At 35.3% G+C, this 27,029-nt stretch overlaps 1 protein-coding gene across 1 annotated transcript; it reads left to right on the forward strand.

Annotated features, from left to right (window-relative positions):
- The first annotated feature begins 995 nt into the window (after positions 1-995).
- LOC133294483 (phospholipase D zeta 1-like) lies at positions 996-25,954 on the forward strand. The gene is made up of 20 exons (XM_061493163.1): positions 996-1,184; positions 1,735-1,836; positions 2,267-2,385; positions 2,488-2,629; positions 4,915-5,085; positions 6,534-6,704; positions 6,906-7,148; positions 7,265-7,381; positions 15,542-15,681; positions 15,777-15,926; positions 16,348-16,504; positions 16,596-17,123; positions 17,445-17,555; positions 20,486-20,632; positions 20,723-20,920; positions 20,991-21,092; positions 22,015-22,146; positions 22,226-22,291; positions 25,482-25,543; positions 25,615-25,954. Exons 1-20 carry the CDS (start codon positions 996-998, stop codon positions 25,859-25,861), a joined length of 3,294 nt encoding a protein of 1,097 aa, XP_061349147.1. The 3' UTR covers positions 25,862-25,954.
- Positions 25,955-27,029: the final 1,075 nt, after the last annotated feature.

Genomic DNA, 27,029 nt, shown 5'->3' on the forward strand with positions numbered 1-27,029 from the left:
AAAAATGTCTCTCAAGTTATCCTTACTTCCATCCCACAACTAATACTTATATATGGGAGGAGAAAAAGTTCTAAAATATCGAAAGTGAATATTAGAGTTACTTGAATTCCAAGCTCTTTAAGTTTCTTCAGCCCGATTCACTAACATTGGACCTTGATAACATTAAGGAGGAAAAGCGCAATAACATAATCCATATGTCGTTTTTATATCGTCATACTTATGGATGTGCTAATACCAGTTTCAATGACAGGTTAAGCTTCTGGTACTTTTTGGCGATGACAATTCGGGGCCCAAGATCAGGGCAACTATGAGATCATCGTCTAGCTGTCATTGTTATCCAATTTGCTTCGAAGCATTCAATTTGCCCCTTGTCTTTTTCTATGGTAAATAAAATTGGATTATTTAATTTAAGGGAAATAATATTATTATATTATAGGAAAATAATTATCTAATCTAATAGAAATAAATTTATAAGTGATACCTACACATAAGAAAAAAAAAGAAAAAATAGAGATGATATCTATCTTTTTTTTATATATATAAAAAATTTGTTTTTCTTATTCATCGTAAGAGAAATATAACCCTTTAATTTAAAGAGTTACATTATGAAAGCTTGAATATGATATAATTGTTATTCATCAATAGCAGATCGAAGGAAGGGAATTTGTTTCTTGGAACCATTGACATTAATTTAGTTTAGGTACAGCCGGCCAGTGCTAGAGAATGCATGCCGAATTAAAATATGTGCAAGCCCTGAAATCATTTATCGTCAACCTCTTCAAATGCAATACAGTATTAATGTATTATATATTTACAAAAAGAAAAGAAAAGAAAAATGTGAATATTTATCATAAGCTATTGGCTCGCAACGGCAAGAGAAAGATTCAAAGTATTGCAAATTCGTCGCCGTTCTTCGTTTCAACCGCAACCTATTATTAAAATATTAAAATCGTGATTTGATTCATGCATTCTGCTAAGCCAACTTCCAAATCGGAATGGTGGCGGAGCCGTTATTTTGCGACTACGATCAAATGCAATCGGAGCCGTCAACATCATTCCGGGTTGAGTCATCTCGGATTTTCGATGAGTTGCCGGAAGCCACCATTGTCTCCGTCTCTCGTCCAGACGCCGCCGATATCAGCCCCATGCTCCTCAAATACACTATTGAGTTTCATTACAAACAGGTACCATAATACCATTTCTCTCTTCATTATAAACAGCTTTTTGCTTTACAGTTACACTCTATCAACGTGGATGTAAATATTAGGAAAATTAACCACAAAGTTTACTTCAACAAAATAAATGCATAATGCAACTCTTCTGAATTATCCAAACTACCACTTTCCCGTATGTATATTCTGAGACAGATATTTACCACAAAAATTTTTTTAACACCTTTATAACCAACCTAATCATCCTTGAATTCCATCAATTTAACGGTTATAATTTATTGGAAATTATTGGATCGCATTTATTAATTAATTATTATTCTTAATAAATTATAACGTTAGATTGACAGAAATCAACGTGATTAAATTAGTTGTAAAGATAATAAACTTTTTTGGTGGTGAGTATATCCTTCTCCGTGTGTTTTAGCTTCCTTAATTTAAAATATTCCCATTTTAAACTTGTTTCCTCTTTCGATAGATAATGATTTGATTTTATTTATTTACTTCAATCTGCCTTCCCACAGGAGTGTACTTTAATATTAATATATCTCATTTTTCCTTCCAGTTCAAGTGGCAGCTGGTGAAGAAAGCTTCTCAAGTAATTTATTTGCATTTTACATTAAAGAAACGCGCCTTCATTGAGGAGATTCATGAGAAGCAAGAACAAGTATGTGTTAAGCATTGTTATTTATACGGATTTTTGGTTGGTTGCTTATGTATAAATGCTTTTATACATTTGTTAGAGAATAATATAAATCATTAAAAAGGCCATCACCTAACACCTTAAGGTTTTGGGTTGAAGTGGTTTTTTACATGGTATCAGAGCTCAAGTGACTACAAGGTTTTGGGTTGAAGAATATTTAAAGTTTTGGATTGAAGTGGTTCTTTAAATTGGACCTGTGCAATATTCATGCTTCTAGCCTAAAGGGCTCGTCAAGGGGTGTGTTAGAGAATAATATAAATCATCAAAAAGACTCTCATCCAACACCTTAAGGTTTTGGATTGAAGTAGTTCTTTACAACATTTATAATTTTTTTTTTTATGATATCCTTGTTTATCGCTCAAAATTCGGATTTTGATGTAATTTTATGTTAAAGGTTAAAGAATGGCTTCAAAATATAGGAATAGGAGATCAGACTCCTATGTTGCAAGATGATGATGAAGCTGATGATGAAAGCATTCCTTTATATAATCATGATGAGAGTGCTAAAGACAGGTGACCCCCCCCCCCAACAAGCATCTTATATTTATGTACTCTTTGAACTGCAACTTATGTATTCTGTGGCCATAATTGCTTATGAGTTGGTTTTTGGTCCAGAGATGTTCCATCTAGTGCTGCTCTACCAATTATGCGGCCAGCCTTAGGAAGACAACATTCAATATCAGGCAGGGCAAAGATTGCTATGCAAGGGTATCTGAATCACTTTTTGGGAAATATCAGTATTGTTAACTCTCCAGAGGTATGCTCTGTGCGTGCACTTCTGAAAATAGATGTTTATCATTATAGAAGTTATTCTTTTATACACAGTCATTGATTCATTGTCGTGGTTCGAGTATGTCAATAGACATGTTTAAGTAGTACATCTTATATTCTGGTTTAATGTCAATGTTTTCAAAATCAGACCTGTAATTGAACCTGTAAAAAAAGAGGTTTAAGATTTTGAGGTTCAACTGGGTTCAAACCAGGGTTTCATATATATATACATACATACATACATATATATATATATATATATATATATATATATATATATATATATGTATGTATATATATATATATTATAAATTGAGGTTCAAACTTGAAAATAGGAAGCCAAACTTTTGTTGCATTACAAATTCTTATTTGTCTCACCTTGGACACATAAAGAAGAAAAAGATTGAGCTTTGGTTATAAATTGGGAACCGAATAATCAGTCTAGTGAAAATGTTCAAAATAATTTTACGAAAAAAAAACCAGTTCAACTATGTGAACTGTGCTTAGTAATCTTAAGTTGACCAGTGCATGATTGATTTTATGGTTTTTGATAATCCGAATTTTGATGGTTGACTGGACCAGCCAGAGGATCAAATAGCATCAATCTCAGGCTGACTATGCTAGTTGTTATACTTGTTTGCAGTGGGACCTTGATTGCAAGGTTTACAGATCCAAGTATAGTGAATATAATGCTTATGCGAATTGCTTAACACGTAATAGCGAGGATTTATTCATTCAGTTATTGCATACTTCTTTAATTATTCAAAATCAGTTGATATTTCATATTAGACAGTCCTACGATAGGAAAAAGAAAAATGAAAAAATTGAATTGTATGTCTTTCTTTACTCTAGCATTCATGTATCTAGATTTTGGATTTTAATTTTATACTTTTATTGATTGAATGATTGATAAATAAAAACTTACAAATTTGCCAACACACTGCATGCGTGCTTGTGAAGGTCAAATACAACCTGAACATGGCACACTGCCTTGGGAAAGAAACACATGCAGTGAAGAATAGGCAAAGGCATATGGGCTTCTAAAGAATCTTCAAACTCTACAAAAGTCCCACTTTATTAGAAAGAAGAATTAAGAAATGAGACAACAGACTCTGAATTTCCTCTTAATCTCCTGCACCGATTTTTCTTATTCTGAAAATGCTTATTATTTATCTCTTGCCACATATGAACATTAAACGGGATGGAAAACTAGATAAGGACTGAAATCCTCACCCTTAATCCATTTAAAAAATCCTTAATGGGTTTAGCATACCCATTTCATATCCCAAAAGTTGGAGAACCACATTCTGAAGTATTCTTTGCTACTGAGGAATGAATAAGCAGATGACCAGTGTACTTTTTTAAGATTTAAACACAAAATATTATGTTATCAGCAATACCATCTATAAGAACGAATGGATATTAGAACGTGCACATGCCTTCCAAATCTATTTGATGAGATGAAGTTGCTTTCTATATTTTCCTAAAACAGAAGCTTTGTTATAATAAGAAGTGTGCTTTCTCTCAGATAAGAAGCAGAAGCTTGACTTGGATATTATACATATATCTCAGTCGTTCAAAACAATAAAATGGAAGTTTCCCCCCTCTTTTTTGAGTACATGATACGTGGTTCCAACCTAACAATACAAAGTAAAAAAATTAACTTTGGCCTGCTGGTCACTAACTTGGTAAGGAGTGGGTGTTCCCTTGTAACTCCTCATTAACCCCCCCCCGCCCCCACCAAAATAAGAAACATAGTGGAAGGCTTTGTTATTTAAAATCGGATTTTGTAGGGAATGCTTCACCATGTTACCTGATAAGTAACTCAGAGAGAATCAGTTTCAAACAAGGCTAGCATGTTTGTGGTTCCTATTTTTTCTTTTTTTGGACATTTCCTCCATTAGACTCAAGTTTAATTGAGTTTAAGAAAGAAAAAAGAAGGAAGGCTTTGTTATTTAAAATCGGATTTTGCTGGGAATGCTTCACCATGTAACCTGATAACTAACTTAGAGAGAATCAGTTTCAAACAAGGCTAGCATGTTTGCGGTTCCTCTTTTTTCTTTTTTTGGCCATTTCCTCTATTAGGCTCAAGTTTAATTGAGTTTAAGCCACTACACGTAGTACATCTTATATGATTTGAACCTTAGAACCTGTAAGACATTTGTTTTTAGTCAAAGCTCATGCTGTTACTAGCTGTTTGTTGATTGTTTGATATTGTCTGTTGTATTTCTTGTTGCATTTATGGTACTGTTACACAATTGCATGCTGTAGGTTTGCAAGTTTTTGGAGGTATCAAAGTTATCTTTTTCACCAGAATATGGCTCTAAGCTGAAGGAAGAATACGTGATGGTGATGCATCTGGCTAAAATTGCAAAGGATGATGATTCCAGAAAGTGTTGTATGTCAGACTGTTTTAGTTGTTGTAATGATAACTGGCAAAAGGTAACAAAATCTTGCTTTTGATGCTGGAAAATATGCTTCACTTGTCTTGCATTCTCTTGCTACATGTTAAGCAAAATATTCTGCATGCAACATTTATGCACCATGTAGGAAGTCATATATACATTCATTCTTAAACATATGACAACTATATGGCATAAGACATCACTCAAACACTAGCATTGTTAACTTACAATGTGTGTAAACTACTCCCCATTAAATTCCAACTAACGAGGATAGGGGTGAGGATAATTTTCTCTTGTACAATGTGTGTACAAAAGAGAAACACTTATGCACTATGTAGGAAGTCATATATACATTCATTCTTAAACATGTGACAACTATATGGCATAAGACATCACTCAAACACTAGCATTGTTAACTTACAATGTGTGTAAACTACTCCCCATTAAATTCCAACTAACGAGGATAGGGGTGAGGATAATTTTCTTTTGTACAATGTGTGTACAAAAGAGAAACACTTATGCACTATGTAGGAAGTCATATATGCATTAGTAACTTACAATGTGGATATAACGGAATAGAATCTAGATATAGCACACGCCACACATATAAATGCTAAAAAATAAAGACATTCATTCATAATTAAATGGACTAGTGCTGGTGAACTTTGCAGAGCTTAACAAAGTGAACATAAATTCATCAACAGCAATAGGCTAAGGTAAAAAAGAAAGTAGAAAAGTATCATAAATACCTCTCCACCAACTATTAAAAGAGACGAGAGAGAGAGAGAGAGAGAGTGAAGAGACAAGAGAAGCAAGAGTGGAGAGAACGGGTTCAGGGATTTAGAATAAAAACCCGGTTAAAAGACCATAAAGCCCATAAAAAAAGGTCTGCTGGAAATTTAAAACGAGGGCAAGGTTGGAAACTCATGCCATTTCTCTATTGCGGTGTAATAGCACTGCGAAGCAACAGCTACTTGTTGCATTGCGGTGCGGCCCGTAGCTGCCACCGTCTGCTACCTGCTACCATTGCGAGATTGCCCACAATTGATAACCTTGTCCGGGACCTTCTCTACAAGGGTGCAATTATATGCAAAAATGGTAGTTTAACAGGATATGTTTGAAGGCACTAGTAATAAGCTTGTGCATAGCTTTATACCTAAATGTAGCTAAGTATTGCTAGATAGAGATATCACTGTTTTTTTTTAATTTCTAGAATGATAAATTTGTGAATGAAAGTGTTGCTCATGTCGGCATGTCCTTTATCTCACCAAAACTGATCAGATAAACAAACTCAGTAGACATATGCAAAATGTGAAAACAAAAAGCAGAGAAAACCAAAAGACTTATTTAATTAAGCATTTTTATTACTTACCTTGTCTTGGAATTCGCCTAACAATATGGCATTTTATAACATGAAGCATTAGTGGTATCATTTTAATTATTTTGAGCAGCTTTTGTTAGATTTGGTTTGTCTTCTGTATGCAGGTTTGGGCTGTACTAAAACCTGGATTCTTGGCATTGCTGGCAGATCCTTTTGATGTGCAACCTTTAGACATTATTGTTTTTGATGTACTACCTACCTCAGATGGGATTGGGCATGGTCCTCTAGTAGCAAAGGAAACAAAGGAACGGAATCCTTTACGCCATTCATTCAATGTGAGAAGGGTGCTCTTCTATTTCTATTGTTGCTTCATAGTCTTGTCAGCTGTTTCTTAAAAGATATAATGCCAATTTATATTATCTCTTTGCTGGATCACTATCCCTTATGATTTATTAACTGATTAGTGGATGTTATCAGATGTCTGGTAAATATCTTCAGAGGAAGATGGCTTTTTAACACCTTACTAAATACTTTAGGTCATTTGTGGAAACCGGAGCATTAATGTTAGAGTGAAAAGTAGTGGTAAAGTTAAAGATTGGGTTGCTGCAATTAATGATGCTGGACTTAGGCGTTCTGAAGGATGGTGTCATCCCCACCGCTATGGTTCTTTTGCTCCTCCAAGAGGCTTAATCGAAGATGGTTGTCAGGCTCAGTGGTTTATAGATGGACGAGCTGCATTTGAGGCCATTGCTTCTTCAATTAAGGATGCAAAATCAGAGGTTTGCTTACTCAATGCCAGAACATTCAAGGCCACTTTCATACATAATAATTTTTTAAAACAGAAAATAATTATTGTTTTTGAGTTTCTGTTCAATGATTTAAGAGACTCATGCAGATATTTATTTGTGGCTGGTGGGTGTGCCCAGAACTGTATCTACAACGTCCTTTTCACACTCATGCTACATCAAGGCTTGATAATTTGCTGGAAGAAAAAGCTAAGCAAGGGGTTCAGGTAACCTTTAATGTCAAATCTGTCTGTCATCCCCTTTACAATACCTTGCCAATTTTATTAAATAGATCGTTGTTACTTTTACTCAAATTAAAGAATTCTAAGAACAATCTGATTAGGGATAAATTGCGTGGCTGGACTGGACAGTCCGCACAAGATCTTTATATATGTTAGTAATAGTATTAATTACAATGATTCAATCCTGATTATACAGATATACGATCCTAAATTAGCTCCTAAGATTGCTCCTACTTGCTTCTACCATATATACACGAAATGCTTCCATAAAAAACAGTTTTGAATTACTTATGTTATTGAGTTGTTTGAATTGTAAAATATGTACAACCCTTCAAGGTTTTTAGTAAGATGTTGGATTTCAGTTATTTTATATGTATTGGTTTTCTATTTTAATAACTAGTAATATTTTATATAGTCGGAGTATAATCTGAGCATGGAGAATAATCCATTTCATTAGTCAAATTACACTATGGGGGCATTTGATTGAGGAAAAATTTTTTAAATACTAGGAAAATGTAATTGATAGGAAAATGGTTGGAAAGTGAGTTAGGTAGAAAAGTTAAAAAAAAGTTGTTCGGTTGGGCCAAATATTACCAGACAAATTGATAAAAAATTTAAAAATCTATGTTTGGTTGAGGATAAAATATTGATGGGTAAAAGGGATATAATTACAAATATAACCCCATGATAAAAGTGAAAGGTGTTTGGTCTAAACCAAAACAAGCCGTTCGATCTAGTTTGAAGATACTAGGAACTCTCATTATTTGTGAAACGCACTCATGCTCTCCTTCCTCTCTTTCTCGTTCTGTCTCTGCAACTCTCGGTGGTGGAGAAAATCACCTGCAACAAAACTCTGAAATTTGAAGATTTGTGAATCAATTTGTTGTCGACTCCTAATAATTTCTTAGGGCTATAATCATTGCTGTAAGTTAGGATTTCCAATTTCCATGTTGATTTGCAGAACCTCATTTGGTGAATAAATTCTGTAATTGTTGTTGTTTCTGGGTGAATTTTCAAGTTTCAAACTTATTTGTATTTGCTGGCCATAATCATATGTACTTGGGACCTTATTAATTTTTATAGAATGTTTATTGTTTCTTGTTTTCTTTTTACAGAAGTTTTTGCAGTTTCTGTATTTGCTGGCCATAATCATTTGCTGGCTATAATCATATGCAGTTTCTTTTTACATGAGGGTATTATGGTCTGATGTCATTTGTCAATCCTTCATTTCCCTGGCTAAGTTTGAAATACCACATCCAATTTGTCTTTCCTAATAGTGATTTTCCCTTGTTTCTACTACAAAATGTTGAAAGCTATCTAAATCTAATAGATGGGGAAATTGAAAGAAACCTTGTACCAAACATTGGTGTTTAACTTTCCCACTTTCACTTGCATAGACATCCTTTTAGATACCCCCAACCAAACACCACCTATATAGCCAAATAGAAGAACTAAAAAAGGAAACAAAGCAATTGGATAATTGAATACTATTTCTAAAATTAGTTTTTGGTTTTCGGAACAAAAAAAATAAAAAAAGAGTATACATTTCTGCAGCTGTTGTACGTGCAACAATCAAATACTTGCCATATATATACGTGAAAGTATTAAATGCTGGGAATCATAACCATATATAAAATAAAAGCATTAAATATGGGGAATCATAACCATACACATGTCGTTGTTGTACGTATAGCGGCTGCAGAAATGATTTTACTAATAAAAAAACCCATTTGATAAGGTTTGTTTTGTAAAAAAATTATTTAAAAATTGTAATTATTTTTTTGTTTTTAGAATCAAATTTAGAAAACATGTCTTGAGTTATTTTTCTTTTGTGTTTTGACTTTTAACTTTAAAAAAAACAAACACAGAAAACAACTGTTTCAATGACTATTTTACAAAACAGTTTTAAGAAAAAAAAAAATCAAAATACAATAATACAGACCATCATACAAACCCTTGATCGTGTTCTTCTTTTTTTGTTCTTAAAATTATTTTGTAGATGTTGTAAATAGTAATTATGTAGTCATTTATTAGTAATTATGTAGTCATTTATTTGTATTTATTTAGTCCGTTACTTGTATATTGGGCCAAGCCCATTAGGTCAAAATTAGGTCAAGAAGTCTCTATAAATAGAGACCCCTATGTACAGATTCAAATACGATTCAATAATATTTCAAATACCCTTTTATTTCAAGTTGGTATCAAAACTCTCGATCCTGAGGGCTCTGCTTCCGCGCCTATTGTCTTTAGAACAAGAACCTTTTATTCTTTTTGTCTCTCGCTGCCATCAGCCGCCACCGAATTTTTTTTTTTTCCGGGACCTCTTGGACCGAGAAGATCTCTGTTATACTGGATCTGTGTTACTGTTCATCGTCTCCATTATTCTTCATCACAAGACAGCATCTGTTCATCACAATTGGACCCTTTCCCGGTGGTTTTTCAACTCCGAACAGACCCAGAAAGAACCGCGCTCACTGGACGACGTTGCTCCAGAAATTTCAGACCGGACGGCCACCGCACGCGCCCACACGCGCCGCCCCTTCAACCGCGAGTGAAGCCCACGCGCAGCCAATCTCATCGGCGCGTGGCGGCGCGTGAGATCATTTTTCCGGATCGGACCACCGCGATCTTGATCTTCCCTTCATCCTCTTTCTGGATCTGTGCTCCTCTCTTTGATCGGACATCGTTTGGTATTTATTTGTGATTTTTTGGCTTCTTGGAGCTTTTCTTTGACCATTTTCTGTGCAGTATGGCCTCTTCTCAAAGGAGTTTTTTTTCAAAATTTTATGATGGTACCTCTTCTAGACCTAAGAGAGATGATCGATGGTGTTCTTATTGTAAAAGAACAGGTCATATCAAGGATTTATGCTTTCGCCTTTATGGAAAGCAATTTGTCTTAGAAAAGATGGCAAAGTTGCGTGGTCAAGCGCATTTTACTTCCTCTGAAATAACTCCTACACCTAATAAGACCTAACCTGCATTTCGTCCAGATGAGTTGGAACGGCTCCGAACCATTCTTGATTCTATGAGTAAGTCATCTGATACTAGTGCTTTGACTATGACTGGTATGAGCTCCAAAACTTATTCTTTCCTTTCTTCATGTAATGATTTTAAACATTCTTGGGTTGTTGATTCTGGTGCTACTAATCATATGGCTTGTTGTGCTGACTCCTTTACCTCTTATCATCCTACCATTGGAACTCATACAATAGCCGTAGCTGATGGCTCTCATACATCAGTTGCGGGATCTGGTGACATAAACTTACAACAGTCCTTACATCTTAAGGATGTTCTTCATGTTCCTAAACTCTCCACGAATCTTCTTTCTATTCATAAAATTACAAAAGATTTGAATTGTACTGTAACCTTCTATCCTACCCATTGTGTTTTTCAGGATCTCGCCACGGGGAAGAAGATTGGTAGTGCTAAAGAGCAAGGTGGGTTGTACTATCTGGTGTCACAATCTCCTGCAAATAAAGTAACAAATCACATCTTGATGTCTCATGGTCAATCAACTGCTGATTCTTTGATTTGGCTTCATCATAAGCGCTTAGGTCATCCTCCATTTAGTTTACCCAAATCTTTATTTCCGTCATTGTTTTTGTCTAAATCTGTTGAGTCTTTTCATTGTGATGTTTGTGAATTTGCTAAGCATCATCGTGTGTCTTTTCCTTCTAGTATTACTAAGAGTGTTGAACCGTTTGATCTTATTCATTCTGATGTTTGGGGTCCCTCTAAAGTCCCTCATGGTTCTGGAAATAGATGGTTTGTTTCTTTTATTGATGATTGCACTCGTGTAACTTGGGTGTACTTAATGCGTGAAAAGTCTGAGGTACCACAACTGTTCTTTCAATTTTATAAAATGATTGAGACCCAGTTTGGTAAAAAACTCAAGAGACTAAGAACAGATAATGGTACTGAATATGTTAATCATAGCTTTTCCCAATTTATAAGAAATAACGGTATGATTCATGAACTTACTTGTGTTGACACCCCCAACAGAATGGGGTTGCTGAAAGAAAAAATCGTCACCTTCTTGAAGTGGCTCGTGCATTAATGTTTCAGACACATGTACCCAAATACTATTGGGGAGATGCTATTCTTACTGCAGCATTCTTGATCAACCCTTTACCCACTCGGGTACTTGACCATGTAAGTCCTATTCACTCTATGACTTCTTTTTTCCCTTCTATTCCAACTATGATGAGTCTTCCTCCACGAGTGTTTGGGTGTGTTGCTTTTGTTCATGTTCATAAACATCATCGCAGTAAGTTGGACCCTAGGGCTATTAAATGTGTTTTTCTTGGTTATGTTCCTGATAAGAAGGGCTACAAGTGCTATCACCCTAGTAGTAGGAAATTTTTTGTTTCTATGGATGTTACATTTCAGGAATCTAAGTCCTTTTTCCAAGGTCCTCGTCTTCAGGGGGAGAATCCTTCACCAGAAATCTCATCACCTCCCTTCTTTGAGTTTGAATCATCAGTGTCTACTCCTTTACCTATGTCAGTGTATCCTCCACCTGGTCTTGTTCCTCCTGTGTCTGTTTCTCCTTTGTCTGTTCCTCCTGTGTCTGATCCTCTTGTGAGTAATCCTCCTGTGACGGATTATCCTGTGATTGATACACCAAGTACACCAGAGATACGAAAGATTATGACACCTGAAAGAAGGAAACAACCCACATTGTCTCAGCAGAAACCTCAATCGTCTAAACCACTGGTAAGTCCTGAATCTCATATTTCTGATCATGATGTTAATACTTCTGATGACTTACCCATTACTACTGATTCTGATGATTTACCCATTGCTCTTAGAAAAGGAAAAAGAGCTTGTCCCAAGAAATCTTGTCCCTCCTGTCCCTCTTGTACTCAATACCCTATCTCCCAGTTTGTTTCCTCTGCTAATCTTTCTGTGCAGCACAAAAGCTTTGTTTCAGCACTAGACTCTATTGCAATCCCAAAATCAGTACATGAAGCCTTGAAATATAGGAATTGGGCTTAAGCCATGCAAGAGGAGATGAATGCATTGGAGAAAAATAAAACATGGGAGGTTATTGATAGACCTACTGGAAAGAAAGCAGTAGGGTGCAGATGGGTTTATGCCCTGAAATATAATTCTGATGGAACTCTTGAGAGATACAAAGCTCGATTAGTTGCCAAAGGTTACTCTCAAACCTATGGCATTGATTATGAAGAAACATTTGCTCCAGTTGCAAAGATGAATATGGTGAGAGTTTTGTTATCTCTTGCTGCCCATTACAATTGGGATATAAACCAATTTGATGTGAAGAATGCTTTCCTCAATGGTGAGTTAGAAGAAGAAGTCTACATGGAAATTCCGCCTGGTTTTGATTCTGTGAAGGGAGAAAATAAAGTTTGTAAATTAAAAAAGGCCTTGTATGGATTGAAGCAGTCACCTCGTGCCTGGTTTGGAAAGTTTACTAAAGTTATGATGACCTTAGGATATAAACAAAGTCAAGGAGATCACACTCTTTTTTTCAAGCACTCCCAAAATGGGAAGCTTACTGTGCTCCTTGTATATGTTGATGATATTATTATCACAGGTGATGATTTTGTGGAGAGACAGATTCTGCAAACACGGCTTGCCTCTGAGTTTGAAGTCAAAGACCTTGGGAAACTGAGATATTTCCTAGGGATAGAAGTAGCTCATTCGAGCAAAGGAATCTTTATCAGCCAGAGGAAATATGTTCTTGATCTTCTCAAAGAAGCAGGAAAGCTCGGGTGTAAACCCTCTAATACTCCTATTGAGCAGAATCACAAGATGGGCTATGAAGAGGAGAGTCCTCCAGTTGATAAAGGACAATATCAACGGCTAGTTGGGAAATTGATATATTTGGCCCATACTAGACCAGACTTAGCTTATGCTGTTAGTGTTGTCAGTCAGTTTATGCACGATCCAAAGGAGAAACATATGCAGGCAGTAGAGAGAATTCTTCAGTATCTGAAAGGTACTCCTGGTAAAGGGTTGTTATTGCGACGTGATGACAATCTATCTTTAGAAGTCTACACAGATGCTGATTATGCTGGATCCGTGACTGACCGTCGTTCTACCACTGGTTATTGCATGTTTCTTTGTGGTAACTTGGTGACATGGAGAAGTAAGAAACAAGATGTGGTCGCCAGATCAAGTGCAGAAGCTGAATTTCGAGCTATGGCTCAAGGCATTCGTGAGTTACTGTGGCTGAAAATTGTACTTGATGATCTAAAAATAAAATGTGAGGGACCTATGAAGCTGCTATGTGATAATAAGTCCGCTATTTGTATAGCTCATAATCCAGTTCAACATAATCGGACTAAACATATTGAGGTCGACCGCCATTTCATCAAAGAGAAACTTGATAGCGGGTTGATTACCACTCCATACATTCCCACTGAGCGTCAATTAGCTGATCTATTGACAAAGGGGCTTCCTTCAGATAGATTTCAAGAACTTGCTAGCAAGCTGAGAATGATAAATATCTATTCCTCAGCTTGAGGGGGAGTGTTGTAAATAGTAATTATGTAGTCATTTATTAGTAATTATGTAGTCATTTATTATTAATTATGTAGTCATTTATTTGTATTTATTTAGTCAGTTACTTGTATATTGGGCCAAGCCCATTAGGTCAAAATTAGGTCAAGGAGTCTCTATAAATAGAGACCCCTATGTACAGATTCAAATACGATTCAATAATATTTCAAATACCCTTTTATTTCAAGTGTAGAATAGTCAACGAAACGAGTGTTTTCTATTTTTATTTTTGAAAATTAAAAGTTAAAATAGAAAACAGAAACAACTTGAATATGTTATCTAAATTTGATTCTAAAAACTAAAAAACAGATATAATTTTTAGAATTATTTTTACTATTATCAAAGAGATTTTTTTTTTTTTTTTGTTAAGAAAATTAAAAAAACTGTTTTTGAAAATAGATTTCAAACAGGCCCATTCACTCTAATCCCTATAATTGTATATCTCGGAAATTCCGAGCCTCTCCAACATTTTATCTTTTGCAGGAACAACTACCCATAAGCTGTAATTATTCCTAAATGCTTTCTTTGTCTGTTTTCCCCCCCTTAGTCATTGCTATATTTATGAAGCATGGAAACTAAAAATATTCATGTCCAAGTCAGCCACTTAAATCCTAATGTCACAATTTTGCAGTGACACAATATCCCTGTGTCTGTTTCATGTCTCATGTGCATGTCAATGTCCATGCTTCTTGAGTTCTTAGGGAGGGATTATAAACTTTTTGAATCTTTGAATTGCATAGGACAGGACTGCAGCTTTCTTAAGAAGGTTCAACAAAGTCTCTTATTGATCTTCTCTTTCCAGGCAGAACAAAGGGAACAGAATGTTTTTTATTATTCGATGCATCATTAGTCATGTGTAACCCTGGCTGTGGCAGAAGTTAGTTTTCTAGAACTGTTTTTGTTGAAAGAGACTAAGAGAGGGCGTTTGAGAGAACTTGTGGGTATCTAGGCTGCACACAGATATCTTATTTATAGTTTGATTGCAATCAATGAAGGTGCTAATTAGTACTCAGTTGCTAACTTTCAACCTTATCCCTAGCTAACATCAATGATCATAATTACAGTTGACAATATATTTCTGTCATAAAACACTATTCTTCTGACATAGATGCTAATTCTAACAGTTTTCCATATCAGAATTGAAGAGAAGCCACAATGAGGACTTAATTAATTTTATTGCATCGTAGTTCATCAGTCTATGAGATGAACAAGTTCTTATTATGAAGGTTCTCAGTTGTCTGAATGCCACAGGGATGATGCATGTTTTAATATTAAGAGTAAATATCCTTTTCGGTTCTCAACAAATTTTACGATGTCCGCTTTAGTCCCTAGCAAATAAAAAGGCTATTCGTAGTCCCTAAGAAATTCAAATTGGACCCATTTTAGTCCTTTTGAGGAACTAGTGTTGGTCTTTTTTGAATTTGTGAGGGACCACGATTTCAACTAAATGGGTCCATTTTGAATTTCTTAGGGACCACGAATAACCTTTTTATTTGCTAGGGACTAAAGCGGGTATCGTGAAATTTGCTGAGGACCAAAAAAGATATTTACTCTAATATTTTATTTCCAGAGAGGTGTCCGGATTGCATGAATGCTTTTTGTTTCAAACAAATGCAGATTTACATTCTTCTATACAAAGAGGTGGCACTTGCTTTGAAAATCAACAGTTTTTATAGCATGAAAAAGCTTCTTAGCATTCATGAGAATGTGAGGGTATTGCGTTATCCTGACCACTTTTCTACTGGTGTTTACCTGTGGTATGCAAATTTCCCAAAACTTAAGTGTTATTTTTTTAGAAAATAATAATACTACAAATTTATGGTTTCTGATATATGCTCTTGTTTATATACAGGTCGCACCATGAAAAACTTGTCATTGTTGATCACCAGATTTGCTTTATTGGAGGACTGGATTTGTGCTTTGGTCGTTATGACACATGTGAACATAAAGTGGGGGATTCCCCTCCTCTGATTTGGCCTGGAAAGGACTATTATAACCCTAGGTAAGCCTTATGCATATATAGAAAATAAAATCATAACAATCTTTCCATTTTATAAACTGGAATCATAATCTGAGAAGTATGGTATGGGAATAGGGTTTTAAATAATTCATCAGATTGCAGTCCTTAATACTGAACGTGTGTGTTCCATTAAGTGCATGTCTCATAGGTTCTAAGTCAGCTGGCGGTCTTGTTTGAGTTAATAGAGTAGTTGCCTATTCAAATTCACTTGGATGTTTTATATAATTCACTTCTCACTTTTGTATTAGCAGAGGCATGTTATGACTAACAAAACCATATGGTATGGTAGGTTTTGAACATGGTGTGTATTAAGGTATATTGTTCATCAGTACTTGGTCACAAACTATTGTTGTGTACTTGTGTTGTTGGATGTAATTCATGGATTCATGTTCGATTTTGACAGGGAATCTGAACCAAATTCGTGGGAAGATACAATGAAAGATGAATTGGAACGTGGAAAATATCCTCGTATGCCTTGGCACGATGTTCATTGTGCTCTTTGGGGGCCACCTTGTCGTGACATAACGAGGCACTTTGTTCAAAGATGGAATTATGCTAAGGTTAAACTTTGTCCCTAATTGCATCAGAGTATCTATGCATTCTGTTCCTAAACTCCTGATTGGAAATAATGTCTTTTCTTTTCCCCATCAGAGGAACAAAGCTCCAAATGAGCAAGCAATACCATTACTTATTCCTCGGCATCATATGGTTATTCCACATTACATGGGAAGCAGCAGAGAGGTGCAGATTGAAAGCAAGAATACTGACAATTATAGAGCCATCAAGAGGGAAGATTCCTTTTCCTCATCATCCCAAGATATTCCTCTACTTTTGCCTCAGGAGTCTGGTGGGCTAGATACTTCTGAAGGAGACCAAAAATTTAATGGATTAAGCTCCTTTTCACATCACCTTGACCTGCCGAGCAGGGTCAGCAGTGGTCTTCTCTATTCATTCTGGAAGGCCAAAATTGAACCAGTAGGTCCAGAAACACCAATGAAGCCTTTTGTAGACAATCTTGATGGTGTGGATTATCAAGGGAAAATGTCTTTAGATAGAGTGTCTCATGTTGATATACAAAGTATAGATCCAGAATGGTGGAAAACACCAGAGCGTGGTAATCATGGAGGTTTTGCAGATGAATCGGGGCAAGTTGGTCCTCGTGTTTCCTGCCGTTGTCAGGTGCGTTGTTCTCACAGTGCTCAAATGTGAGTGACCTACTCAAATAAGTAGTGTCAATGAATTTTATCTGTGATGTTCTTTATGTCATCTCATTAAGAGTTTCATAGAAATCTAATAATTTCTGGTAGCTCTTAACATTGAACAATTTTTTGTGCAACATAAAGCGTAAAATCCATGGGAAGTCAGTGATATTGCAGATCTCCGAGGCAATGTTGTTTTCATGAGGATGCATTATAGATCTTATTCCTTTTTTACTTGTTACTTTCGTACTCTTAATATGTTTACACTGATTCTATTATTAAAACAGCCTTTAATTGATAGGTTATTAGGAGTGTCAGTCAATGGTCTGCTGGAACAAGCCAAACCGAAGAGAGCATCCACAATGCTTATTGCTCTCTTATTGAGAAAGCAGAATACTTTATCTACATCGAGGTATTAAACTATCCCTTTTCTTTAATCCTATCTCCACTGAATGGGATACAACTTACGAAGAATGATGGCTTTGCAGATGATCATACCAAAAGTAGTTTTGCTTTATTAATTATAAAACGACCTAGAAGCTTGTGATTAGATGGAAAATAACATCTAGGGAGCATGGGTAACATTTACTTGAATTAAAATATTAGAATTTCATAAAGAAACTGTAGTGCCCTTGTTGTAAAAGATTTGGATAGTTTCGGCTGTTCCTACAGAATATCTCATCTCTCAGACTTTGGCTTCGATATCTTTAGATGGTCTTGTTCAAGATGATGATTACATTTTATGCTGACTTACATGTGGCGTATGTTATGTTGCCTTGCGTTCTTGCTGCTTGAACTGATTTTGGACGTCATTCCTTGCTTGTGAACTTAATGTCTATCCTGCATCAGAATGAGTTTTAGTCGTGTCATTGATACGTCTTGCATATGTCACATACTTAAATGGGAAGCTGATTATAGAAAGGGCTTGACAGCACTTAACCCGAATTTCTGATGCCACGACCATCTTGCTGAGTTCCCAAATGCTTTTCCTTGTGACATTTTTTTGTTAGATAAATACTTCCTTTTAACACCTTAAAGGATTATAATTTTTCAACTTCTGTTAACAATGAAAATTCACCTTTTTATCTTTTTAATAGCCAGTTTTTCTGTGCCGAAGCCAGGCTACTGGGTCCACGATGAGCTAAGTGACTTATAAGGATAATTGATGGATATGACCAATATAATAACCTACTATGTTAAGCACCTAGGTTTTAGATGAAAGGAAGGATGCAGTTTCTGTAATAATTCTAGTCGTAGATTTGATGATGACCAACAATCAGTTGGACGTTGGAAAGCCACATAGGATTGGGTGAAGGATAAAGATGTTACTGAGAAAAGAAAAAAGGTTGGCAGCACAATAACAGAAATGAAACCCTCCATGTTATAGAAGTGGGTTTCCCCAATTCGATATATTTTTAATTTTCCTGAAAACCCAATGCTTTGTTTTTACTATGCATTAGGAAGGACAAAACTTTCATTAAAAAGTATCCACATAGATAGATCACTTACACCCATTGTTAAAACATAGAGTCTATGTAGAAACGGTAGGGATGAACAGAATTGTAAAATCGTCAAACGTAAACGAAACGTAAGAGTCTACTTCATACCAAAAAAAACTAAATATCCAACACATATAAATCCATGTGAGTGACAATCATTTTCCTTATTGATGGGCATAACAACTTTGTGTCTGGAGATTAATACCCTATAATATAAAGACATGACAATCATATTTTTTTGTCATTCCATAATCCTATCCATTCACTCCCGAATCATCCATGCCATCAAGCCACGTGTCATTGTATATTTAACATTTTTTTATTTCTTAGTTTGCCATTACGCGTTGTCGGATCCATTCTTCTATTTTCCATTATTATATATTGTATATTCCTTATTTTACGTGGCGGAAAAACAAACAGCCATTAATCAAAAGTCACCACTTGAATTATTTATTTATTTATTGCTTAAAAAAAATAAAATAGGAAAAGCAGCAGAAAGTGACATCCAAGTAAAGCGTGACAGACGACAGTGCCAGCTCCATATGCGGAACAGTGACCTAAATGCCACACTTTCCTAAATTTTTCCCCTAAATGCCACGCAAACAATACTTTTTACCAAACTGTCACGTGTCCAAGTTTGTTGCCAGTCATAGCAAACTTGGTTAGGCCATGTGGCATATACCCATTAGCGTACCAAGTTCGCTACCAGTCATAGCGAACTTCGTCGCCTATGATTTCTTGACACGTGTACATTTTGCAAGAAAAAAGCTGACTGAACTAAGTTTGCTATGACTGATACCGAACTTGATACGCTAATGGGAATGTGCCACGTGGCCTAACCAAGTTCACTATGACTAGTAGCAAACTTGAACGCGTGGCAGTCTAGTAAAACGTACTTTTCGCGTGGCATTTAGGCAATTTTTTTTAAAAAACGTGACAATTTGGTCACTGTTCCTCTATATGCTACCTTTGCCCACCCACCCTCTCTTCTCCCAAACCAAAGTCTTGTGCTTTTCAGATATCTATTTCCTCATGTGCTCCCTCTCCCTTTCTGCTTCATCTTCTTTCTCTCTCACCAAATGGGTCATCTCGATCTGCTTCCATTTCAGCGATAATAAAAGTTCTTTTTTCTATTGGGTTCATTTTCTCGCTGGATTTGCTTCCATTTTCTGTATCTGCGTTCCATTTCGTAGATCAGTTTTCATCATAAAATGGACGTTCTGTAGGGGAAAACTGATTTTTTTTTCAATACCGAGTCGACTTGATAAACTCGCCAAGTCAATTGAGTTTACGGAGTTGACCCGTCATTTCAACCGAATCAACTCAGTTTCCATTTCAACACGTTGTTGGACCCAGAAACGTAGAAACGACCGTTTCTACCGAGTCAACTCGACGTTTTAACAACACTACTAACACCCAGTCCTACATTTAAGGAAACAAACTTTTTTTTTTAAGTATATTTTTTCTATATTCCATTTGAAAGATAGTCACTTAGTCTTTAATTTTATTATAAAAAGAGAAAGCTGTCATATGATTTATATTGAAACGAAATTAAACTTTCTCTTTTCACCTGCATTAAGAAGGGGGATATTAATTATTAACTATAGTTGAACCTCTTCCTTTGTCAATGATGGCCTCAATATACATATAAATTTTACATATATTGAGTATTGCATTTCACGTATGTAAATGAATCAGCTTTGAAGTAATGTTACATATTCTGCCCTCCCCTCCCTCTTAATTTCATACTTAAAGACTTGTCCTATTCTTGTATCTCATCCTAAGTCTGTTCTTCTGATACCTTGTTCTGATTGTTCTGTTTTGTCCTTGGCAACTTGTCCAGAATCAATTTTTTATCTCAGGTCTTTCAAGAGATGAGAAAATACGAAATCGTGTGTTAGAAGCTTTATATCAACGGATTATGCGAGCTTACAATGATAAAAAACCTTTTAGGGTTATAATTGTCATACCTCTCCTGCCTGGCTTCCAGGTTCTAATTATTATTTTCTATCTGTTTCAACAGAGACTATGTTAATATGTATGTATGCATGAACGTTGCACTTACTCCTCTGTTATGTAGGGGGGCCTGGATGATAGTGGTGCAGCATCTGTGAGAGCCATAATGCATTGGCAGTATCGAACCATTTGTAGAGGACAGAATTCTATATTACATAATCTTTATGAATTTCTTGGTCCAAGAATGCATGATTACATATCTTTCTACGGCCTCAGGTCCTATGGTAGACTCTTTAATGGTGGTCCTATGGCAACCAGCCAGGTATTCTTTTGCATTTATGGTCTTAAACTTGAGTGGTTACAGTCAACTTAATCATACATGCATATTGCAGGTGTACGTTCATAGTAAAATCATGATTGTTGATGATCGTACATGTTTGATTGGATCTGCTAATATTAATGATAGGAGTTTACTTGGCTCCAGAGATTCTGAGGTACCGCTCCAAGCCTTTTTCCCCATGCATATGCTTTATAGTTTGATTGGAGATTTAACATTTTTTATTAACCTATACTCTCTCTCTAACAATTTTCGTTGAGTGCGTCTGTTATGACTGAGATTGTAAAGGGCCTTAGATTGGGACCGGGTACTTAGAAGCAATTAGATAGTTAGTAGCTTAATAGGGAAGGCTAATAACATGTATGTAAGGGGAATGCCCGTGTTAGGAGCAGCTTTTGACAAATATCAGATTAGGTTGAGAGTGCTCGGAGTGCCCCTTGGCAAGAGAAGTGTCCCTTGTGTTCATTTGTCTTTCTCATCAATAAACAGATCTTTTTCTTCCACTCCCCAATTTTGTTTCATTCTCCCTTTCTATTTTGCAAGTTTCAAGCTCTAAAGAATCTACAGCCGTAACAGAGTCTTAGCCTCACAGGTGTTCCATTTCATCCGTGCTAATGCTTATATTTTAGAACCGTGGCAATCAACATGTTGTAACCTTTTTATACTTCATCCCATTTCCATATATTTATTGAAAAATTTGGGGGAAAAGATGCACATTTAACAATTGTGGTTCAAATATAACTCTGAATTTCCTTCTCCAACTTACCAACTTGTTATATCTGATGTTGTTCACAAATTTCAAGGCAATACCTTTTATCTAAAATATGTAGCAAATGAAAGAACAATTTCCAATTGACTCGTGCATCACTCTATTCTTGGTTTTGTTACAAAATTCTTATTTCCAACTTATTTTGTCTCGCCCTTAAAATTTCTATCTTGAATTTATCTCTCTTTTGATTACTATTTGCTTCATTTCCGTAATTCTTATTTGACTTTTTGAGTGATATATGAGTGCATAATTCTTGCATCACCTATTGGTCCCTTAATTGTCCCACATGGTGGTTACATGTGCATTTCAGATTGGTATGATTATAGAAGATGGAGAGTTGATTGGGTCTTTTATGGATGGAAAGCCTTGGAAGGCAGGAAAGTTCTCCTTGACTCTCCGATTGTCATTATGGTCTGAGCATTTAGGTCTCCGAGCAGGAGAGGTTAGTAAATTTCAATTCTTTGGAGAGTAGTTGCTTGACGTGGCTTATTTGTAAGGACTCTTTTTATGTTTTTCCTCAGATCAATCAAATAATGGACCCAGTCATTGAGTCTACTTACAGGGATATTTGGATGGCAACAGCAAAGGTATTAAAAAAAACAACTAATATGTTTATTACAAATTTGAATTGTCATCAGTTGAATATTTATCTACATATCTTGCAGCACCAGATAAGAATATAAAAAGCAAATTATTATTATTATTTTTAAAAGATGTTTATATGGATGGTGGAGCTTTAAAATGATATACTCTTTACAAAATTACTTTAGTGCAAACAATTCCTGGCATAAAACTCATTATTTAAAAAATAATTCTTCTATAAGTAATTATCCTTTACATGCATCTCCACCATTATCCAAGCAAGACTTATTATCACTACCTAGAGAAAGATCATGGACAAAACAAGTACATCCAATCCCCTGAGGAGGAACAAGAAAGATCATGGCTTGTAATAACAATGTTTGAGCTGTTTCAATATGATGGCGATTTTTCTTTCAATCACTCCATTTTGTTTGAGAGTGTGCAGACATGAAGGTTGATGCAAATTACCATGAGAAGAAATAAATGATGAAAAGTCAGTGGAAAAATATTCCTTTGCATTATCACCTCGTAAGATCTAAATGGACTTACCAAACTGATTCGAAATTTCAATATAAAAAGACTTGAATATGAAATAGACCTTAGAACTATCTTTCATTAAGAATAACCAAATACAATGTGAGAAATGATCAATGAAGGTAACAAAATACTTAAGACTAGAGAGTGTGGAGACATGACTTGGACCCCATACATCATAATGAATGATAAAAACTAGATTCAATTTGACTCTTGACATGACTGGAAAAGGAAGTCCGAACATGTTTCCCAAGTTGACACGACTCAATATTTAAAGACTTTAAGTTGGCAAGAATTGGAATCATGTGTTGAAGTTTTGATAAACTGGGATGACTGAGACGTTGATGGAGGAGATTAGGAGATTTTGTAGTCGCACACACCAGATGTGGTGTTTTCTCGAGATAATAAAGTCCATATAACTCGTGTCCTATGCCAATCGTTTGTCGAAAACCACAGTCCTGAAGGACAAAAGAATCAGAATTAAAGGTTACTAAACAATTGAGGGATCTCATAAACTGAATTAAGGAAATCAAATTAAAAGGGCATCCAGGCATGAATAAGACTGATTTTAATGAAATAGAAACAATAGGTGAAATATTACTAATGTCTTGGGCAGACACCTTAGAACCATCAGCTAGGGTGACAAAACGAGAAAAGTCAGGTGAAGAAAGACAAGAAAAAAGTGATCGATTACGATCATAGGCACCTCAATAAAGAATCCATTGTGTAGAATTATAACCTATATTAGAAACACAAACTATAGGATTACTCATACGAGCAACACCGGTAGTAGAGGTCCGAGTTTGTTTGGCTGCCTTCATTTGGAGATACTCCTTGAACTCTATCTCTGAAATAGTAACAAAAGGTTTAACCAAAAGGACATTATGAGATGGATTTGTTACTTCTGATAACTGAGAACCTTTGTAATAAGAAGGAGTACTTGAACTTGAGGCCATAGTTGCCTCTCCGACTTCAAGCAACCCTCAGAACTAAACTGGGCTTGAAAGAAAATACCGAATCCACACCAAAATTGCTCCAAACAGATCTGAATAAAATCTTACTAAAACCAGAAATTTATCAACCCGCAATCAACTCATAAACTGGAAGAGCAACACCAATGCAATATAAAAGCCAAAACAAAGCTCACAACACCACATCCATGCCTTTGGATATGCATAGGCAGCAGAATGAGAATGAATTGAGTCTTCACAGAGGCTGGACGAGCAAAAGAAGTGACTGAGAGTCCTTTATATAAGGAAAACAAAGGGTGAACAACACACCCACTATCCAAACAAAAAGATATAGATTGGAAGACCCCCCAAACAAGACCAAGAGGAGCTGACGAACTGAACCCGAGTGGTGGAAACTTCTTACGACAATGGGAAGGTGGCACGTGAGCTACATGCACCCGCAAAGGAGTGGCGCATGGGATTCACATGCATATAGAAGTGACAGACTGATTCTGGCGACGACGATTCTGGATAGTTGGATTTAGATTTTCTGAGGCTGACCTTGTCCTTGTGTTTACGATTGAAAAAGTTGAGGGTAAAGATCCAGCCTTGACAGAGGCTGGTTAGCGGGAAAAGATGTTTTGGGGTTCAAAGAGTCAGGTCAGGGGTTGGAACTTGTTCTTATGTCATGTAAAGTAACCATTTCAATACAAAAACTAATGCTGTTAGAGTTGGATACTCTCCCAATGGTGGCAGACTGATTCCGGAACACTGGGAGAGTATACAAGTAAAGTTTTAAACTCCAATAGAACAGCAAATAGAGAAGGCAAAAAATATATATTGAAACGTTTTAAAATAAAAAATAAAAACATCAAAATGCACTCTCACACACAAAATGAACAATAGAATTTGTATCATCTATCTACCATAACCTTTGGTCGTCCTAGGTCCTCAACTTAACGACAAATCGACAATGATATAATTTTGCAGTTACTAGTATACTCTCTTGAGTGTCCTTTTAGAGTTGGATACTTCAGGAGGAGTATCCCTCTGTGGTCAGATTACCCATTAGCCCAATCCCCTTGTGGAGTTAATCAAATAGCTTTATAATTTAGTAGTTTAATTTAAGGATATATGTTTGTATGTTACAGGTTTTATCTGTTTAGTTTTGTAAACAATTTAGCCCTGCCATCTTAGCACAATAAATTCCTTCCTATTTTGGACCAGAAAAACAAGAAGCCACATCTGCTATATGGATACATGTAAGAGTTTGTTTAGTATGGGTGTAGAAATGAGTATGAAAAATTCATGAATTGGAGAACAAGTTTATTTAGGAAAAAGTGTTTCTCCAGGCAACCGGGAGATAAAATTATCTCTTGAAATTCCAAAATAATATCATCTTGGAGTTTAGGAAAAAAAATGATATTTTAGAAATTTTACTTTCTTTTTATATCATGAATTTTACCTAAAAATTCTGATTTTTCTTCTTCTCAAATTTGCGAGATAATTCTGTCTCTCAAGAAATGTTAATCCCTAAAATTTATTCATGAATCACGTACCCAAAACAAAAAAATTGATTCATGAACCTTTAACCCCATTTTTTTTTTTTTTTTTTTAACTTTTAACCCGATTTTTACTTCCATACCAAACTGACCATAAGAAATTAACTGTAATGAGAACACTGATAATTGTTCCTGGACTCATTTTACAGACAAACACTACAATTTACCAGGATGTCTTTTCTTGCGTACCTAATGATCTGATACACACCAGGTATGTGGCAATCTTCCTTCGTTCATTATCTCTAACCCTAACATGCTTTCTAAAACTTTCCAATTCTGCAGATTTTCTTTCAGACAAAGCGTAGCTTTTTGGAAAGAAAAAATAGGTCATACAACCATTGATTTAGGAATAGCCCCAAAAAAGTTAGAAAGTGATCATAATAGAGGTGGAGAGTACATCGACCCCTTGGAGAGATTAGCTTCAGTGAGGGGTTATCTTGTTTCTTTTCCCCTGGAGTTCATGAGTTTAGAAAATCTAAGACCTGCTTTTAATGAGAGCGAGTACTACGCTGCTCATGTTTTCCATTGAATATGATAAAACATCATTAGAGAAATTTTTCCACACGAGGTTTGTAATTTATTACATTCAGAATTTCTTTTTATTACAATTCTTCAAGAGTAAGGCGAGAGAGGGTAAAAGAGGATGTTGCTACGATATTCTTGTAAAGGATGTATCTGCATACTGTTCATAGTTATATAAAATTCATCATGTTTTATCAAAAAAATTAACAAGTCAATTATATTTGATACTTACCTTTCTGGTTACTTTATTTTTCATTAATTTCAACAAAATATATCAATGATCATACTTCATTCTATTCCAGGCTTCCAGCCACACCCGTTATGTATTCTTCCCTTTATGGTGGGCAACATATTTGTGACGAATTTGTCATTATCTATTCTTACATAGTAAAGTAAAATACATTATTTTGAGAGTAATTTGAGAGTAACTAAATTTTTTTCTTTAAAATAATGACATGTTATTTAAAAAAAATTATTTTAAATTTTAGATATACATTCTTAAAATTAATTAGGTATTTATGTTTTTATAATTTTAAATATTTTTAGTTTTTTAATTTTATTTAAATTTGAAAATATTAATATAATAAATCATATACTTATTAGTTATTATTATTATTATTTCTCACTGGTATATTTCAGTCAGGCCTCCATCCAGATTCCAGAGCAAACTTAGCCGAACATATAATCCCGCAAATATCCACTTGATTTGACTCTGGGCCCCTCTAAAACAACTGGCCGAACGATAGCCTTGTATTTGGTCATTCATTGGAGATGTGTTATTAAAAAATATCTCAACAGATTGAGTTTCATAATTAAAGTGTTCGTCTGTTTGAATTCTTGTTTAATCAAAGATTGAAAATATTTACCTGATAAAAAAGAAAGAAAGAAAAGAGTGAAGATCACTTTATTTAAAGCCAAACCACTAAGTACAATAAAATTTCATCCACAGAAGTAAATTATTTATTCGTGACGTGCTTGTCAATTTGCTAGAGTAATAGTTGTTGAATACCGACCTCGTACGACAATAACCTGTCGTTCTATTGTTCTTCTTTTTTTTTTTTTTAATTCATTCTGTCGGCTTTTGTTTTACGAAGAATCAGTCCTTATGTGAATTCACTATGACGTTTAATCACCTATCATTGTTCAAAATGCCCACCTGTTGTTTTGTATCTTAT

The sequence above is a fragment of the Gastrolobium bilobum genome, unplaced genomic scaffold, assembly GCF_033153095.1.
Source record: "Gastrolobium bilobum isolate Gb01-03AN ecotype WA unplaced genomic scaffold, APGP_CSIRO_Gbil_v1 utg5188, whole genome shotgun sequence".
Classification (NCBI taxonomy): Eukaryota; Viridiplantae; Streptophyta; class Magnoliopsida; order Fabales; family Fabaceae; genus Gastrolobium; species Gastrolobium bilobum.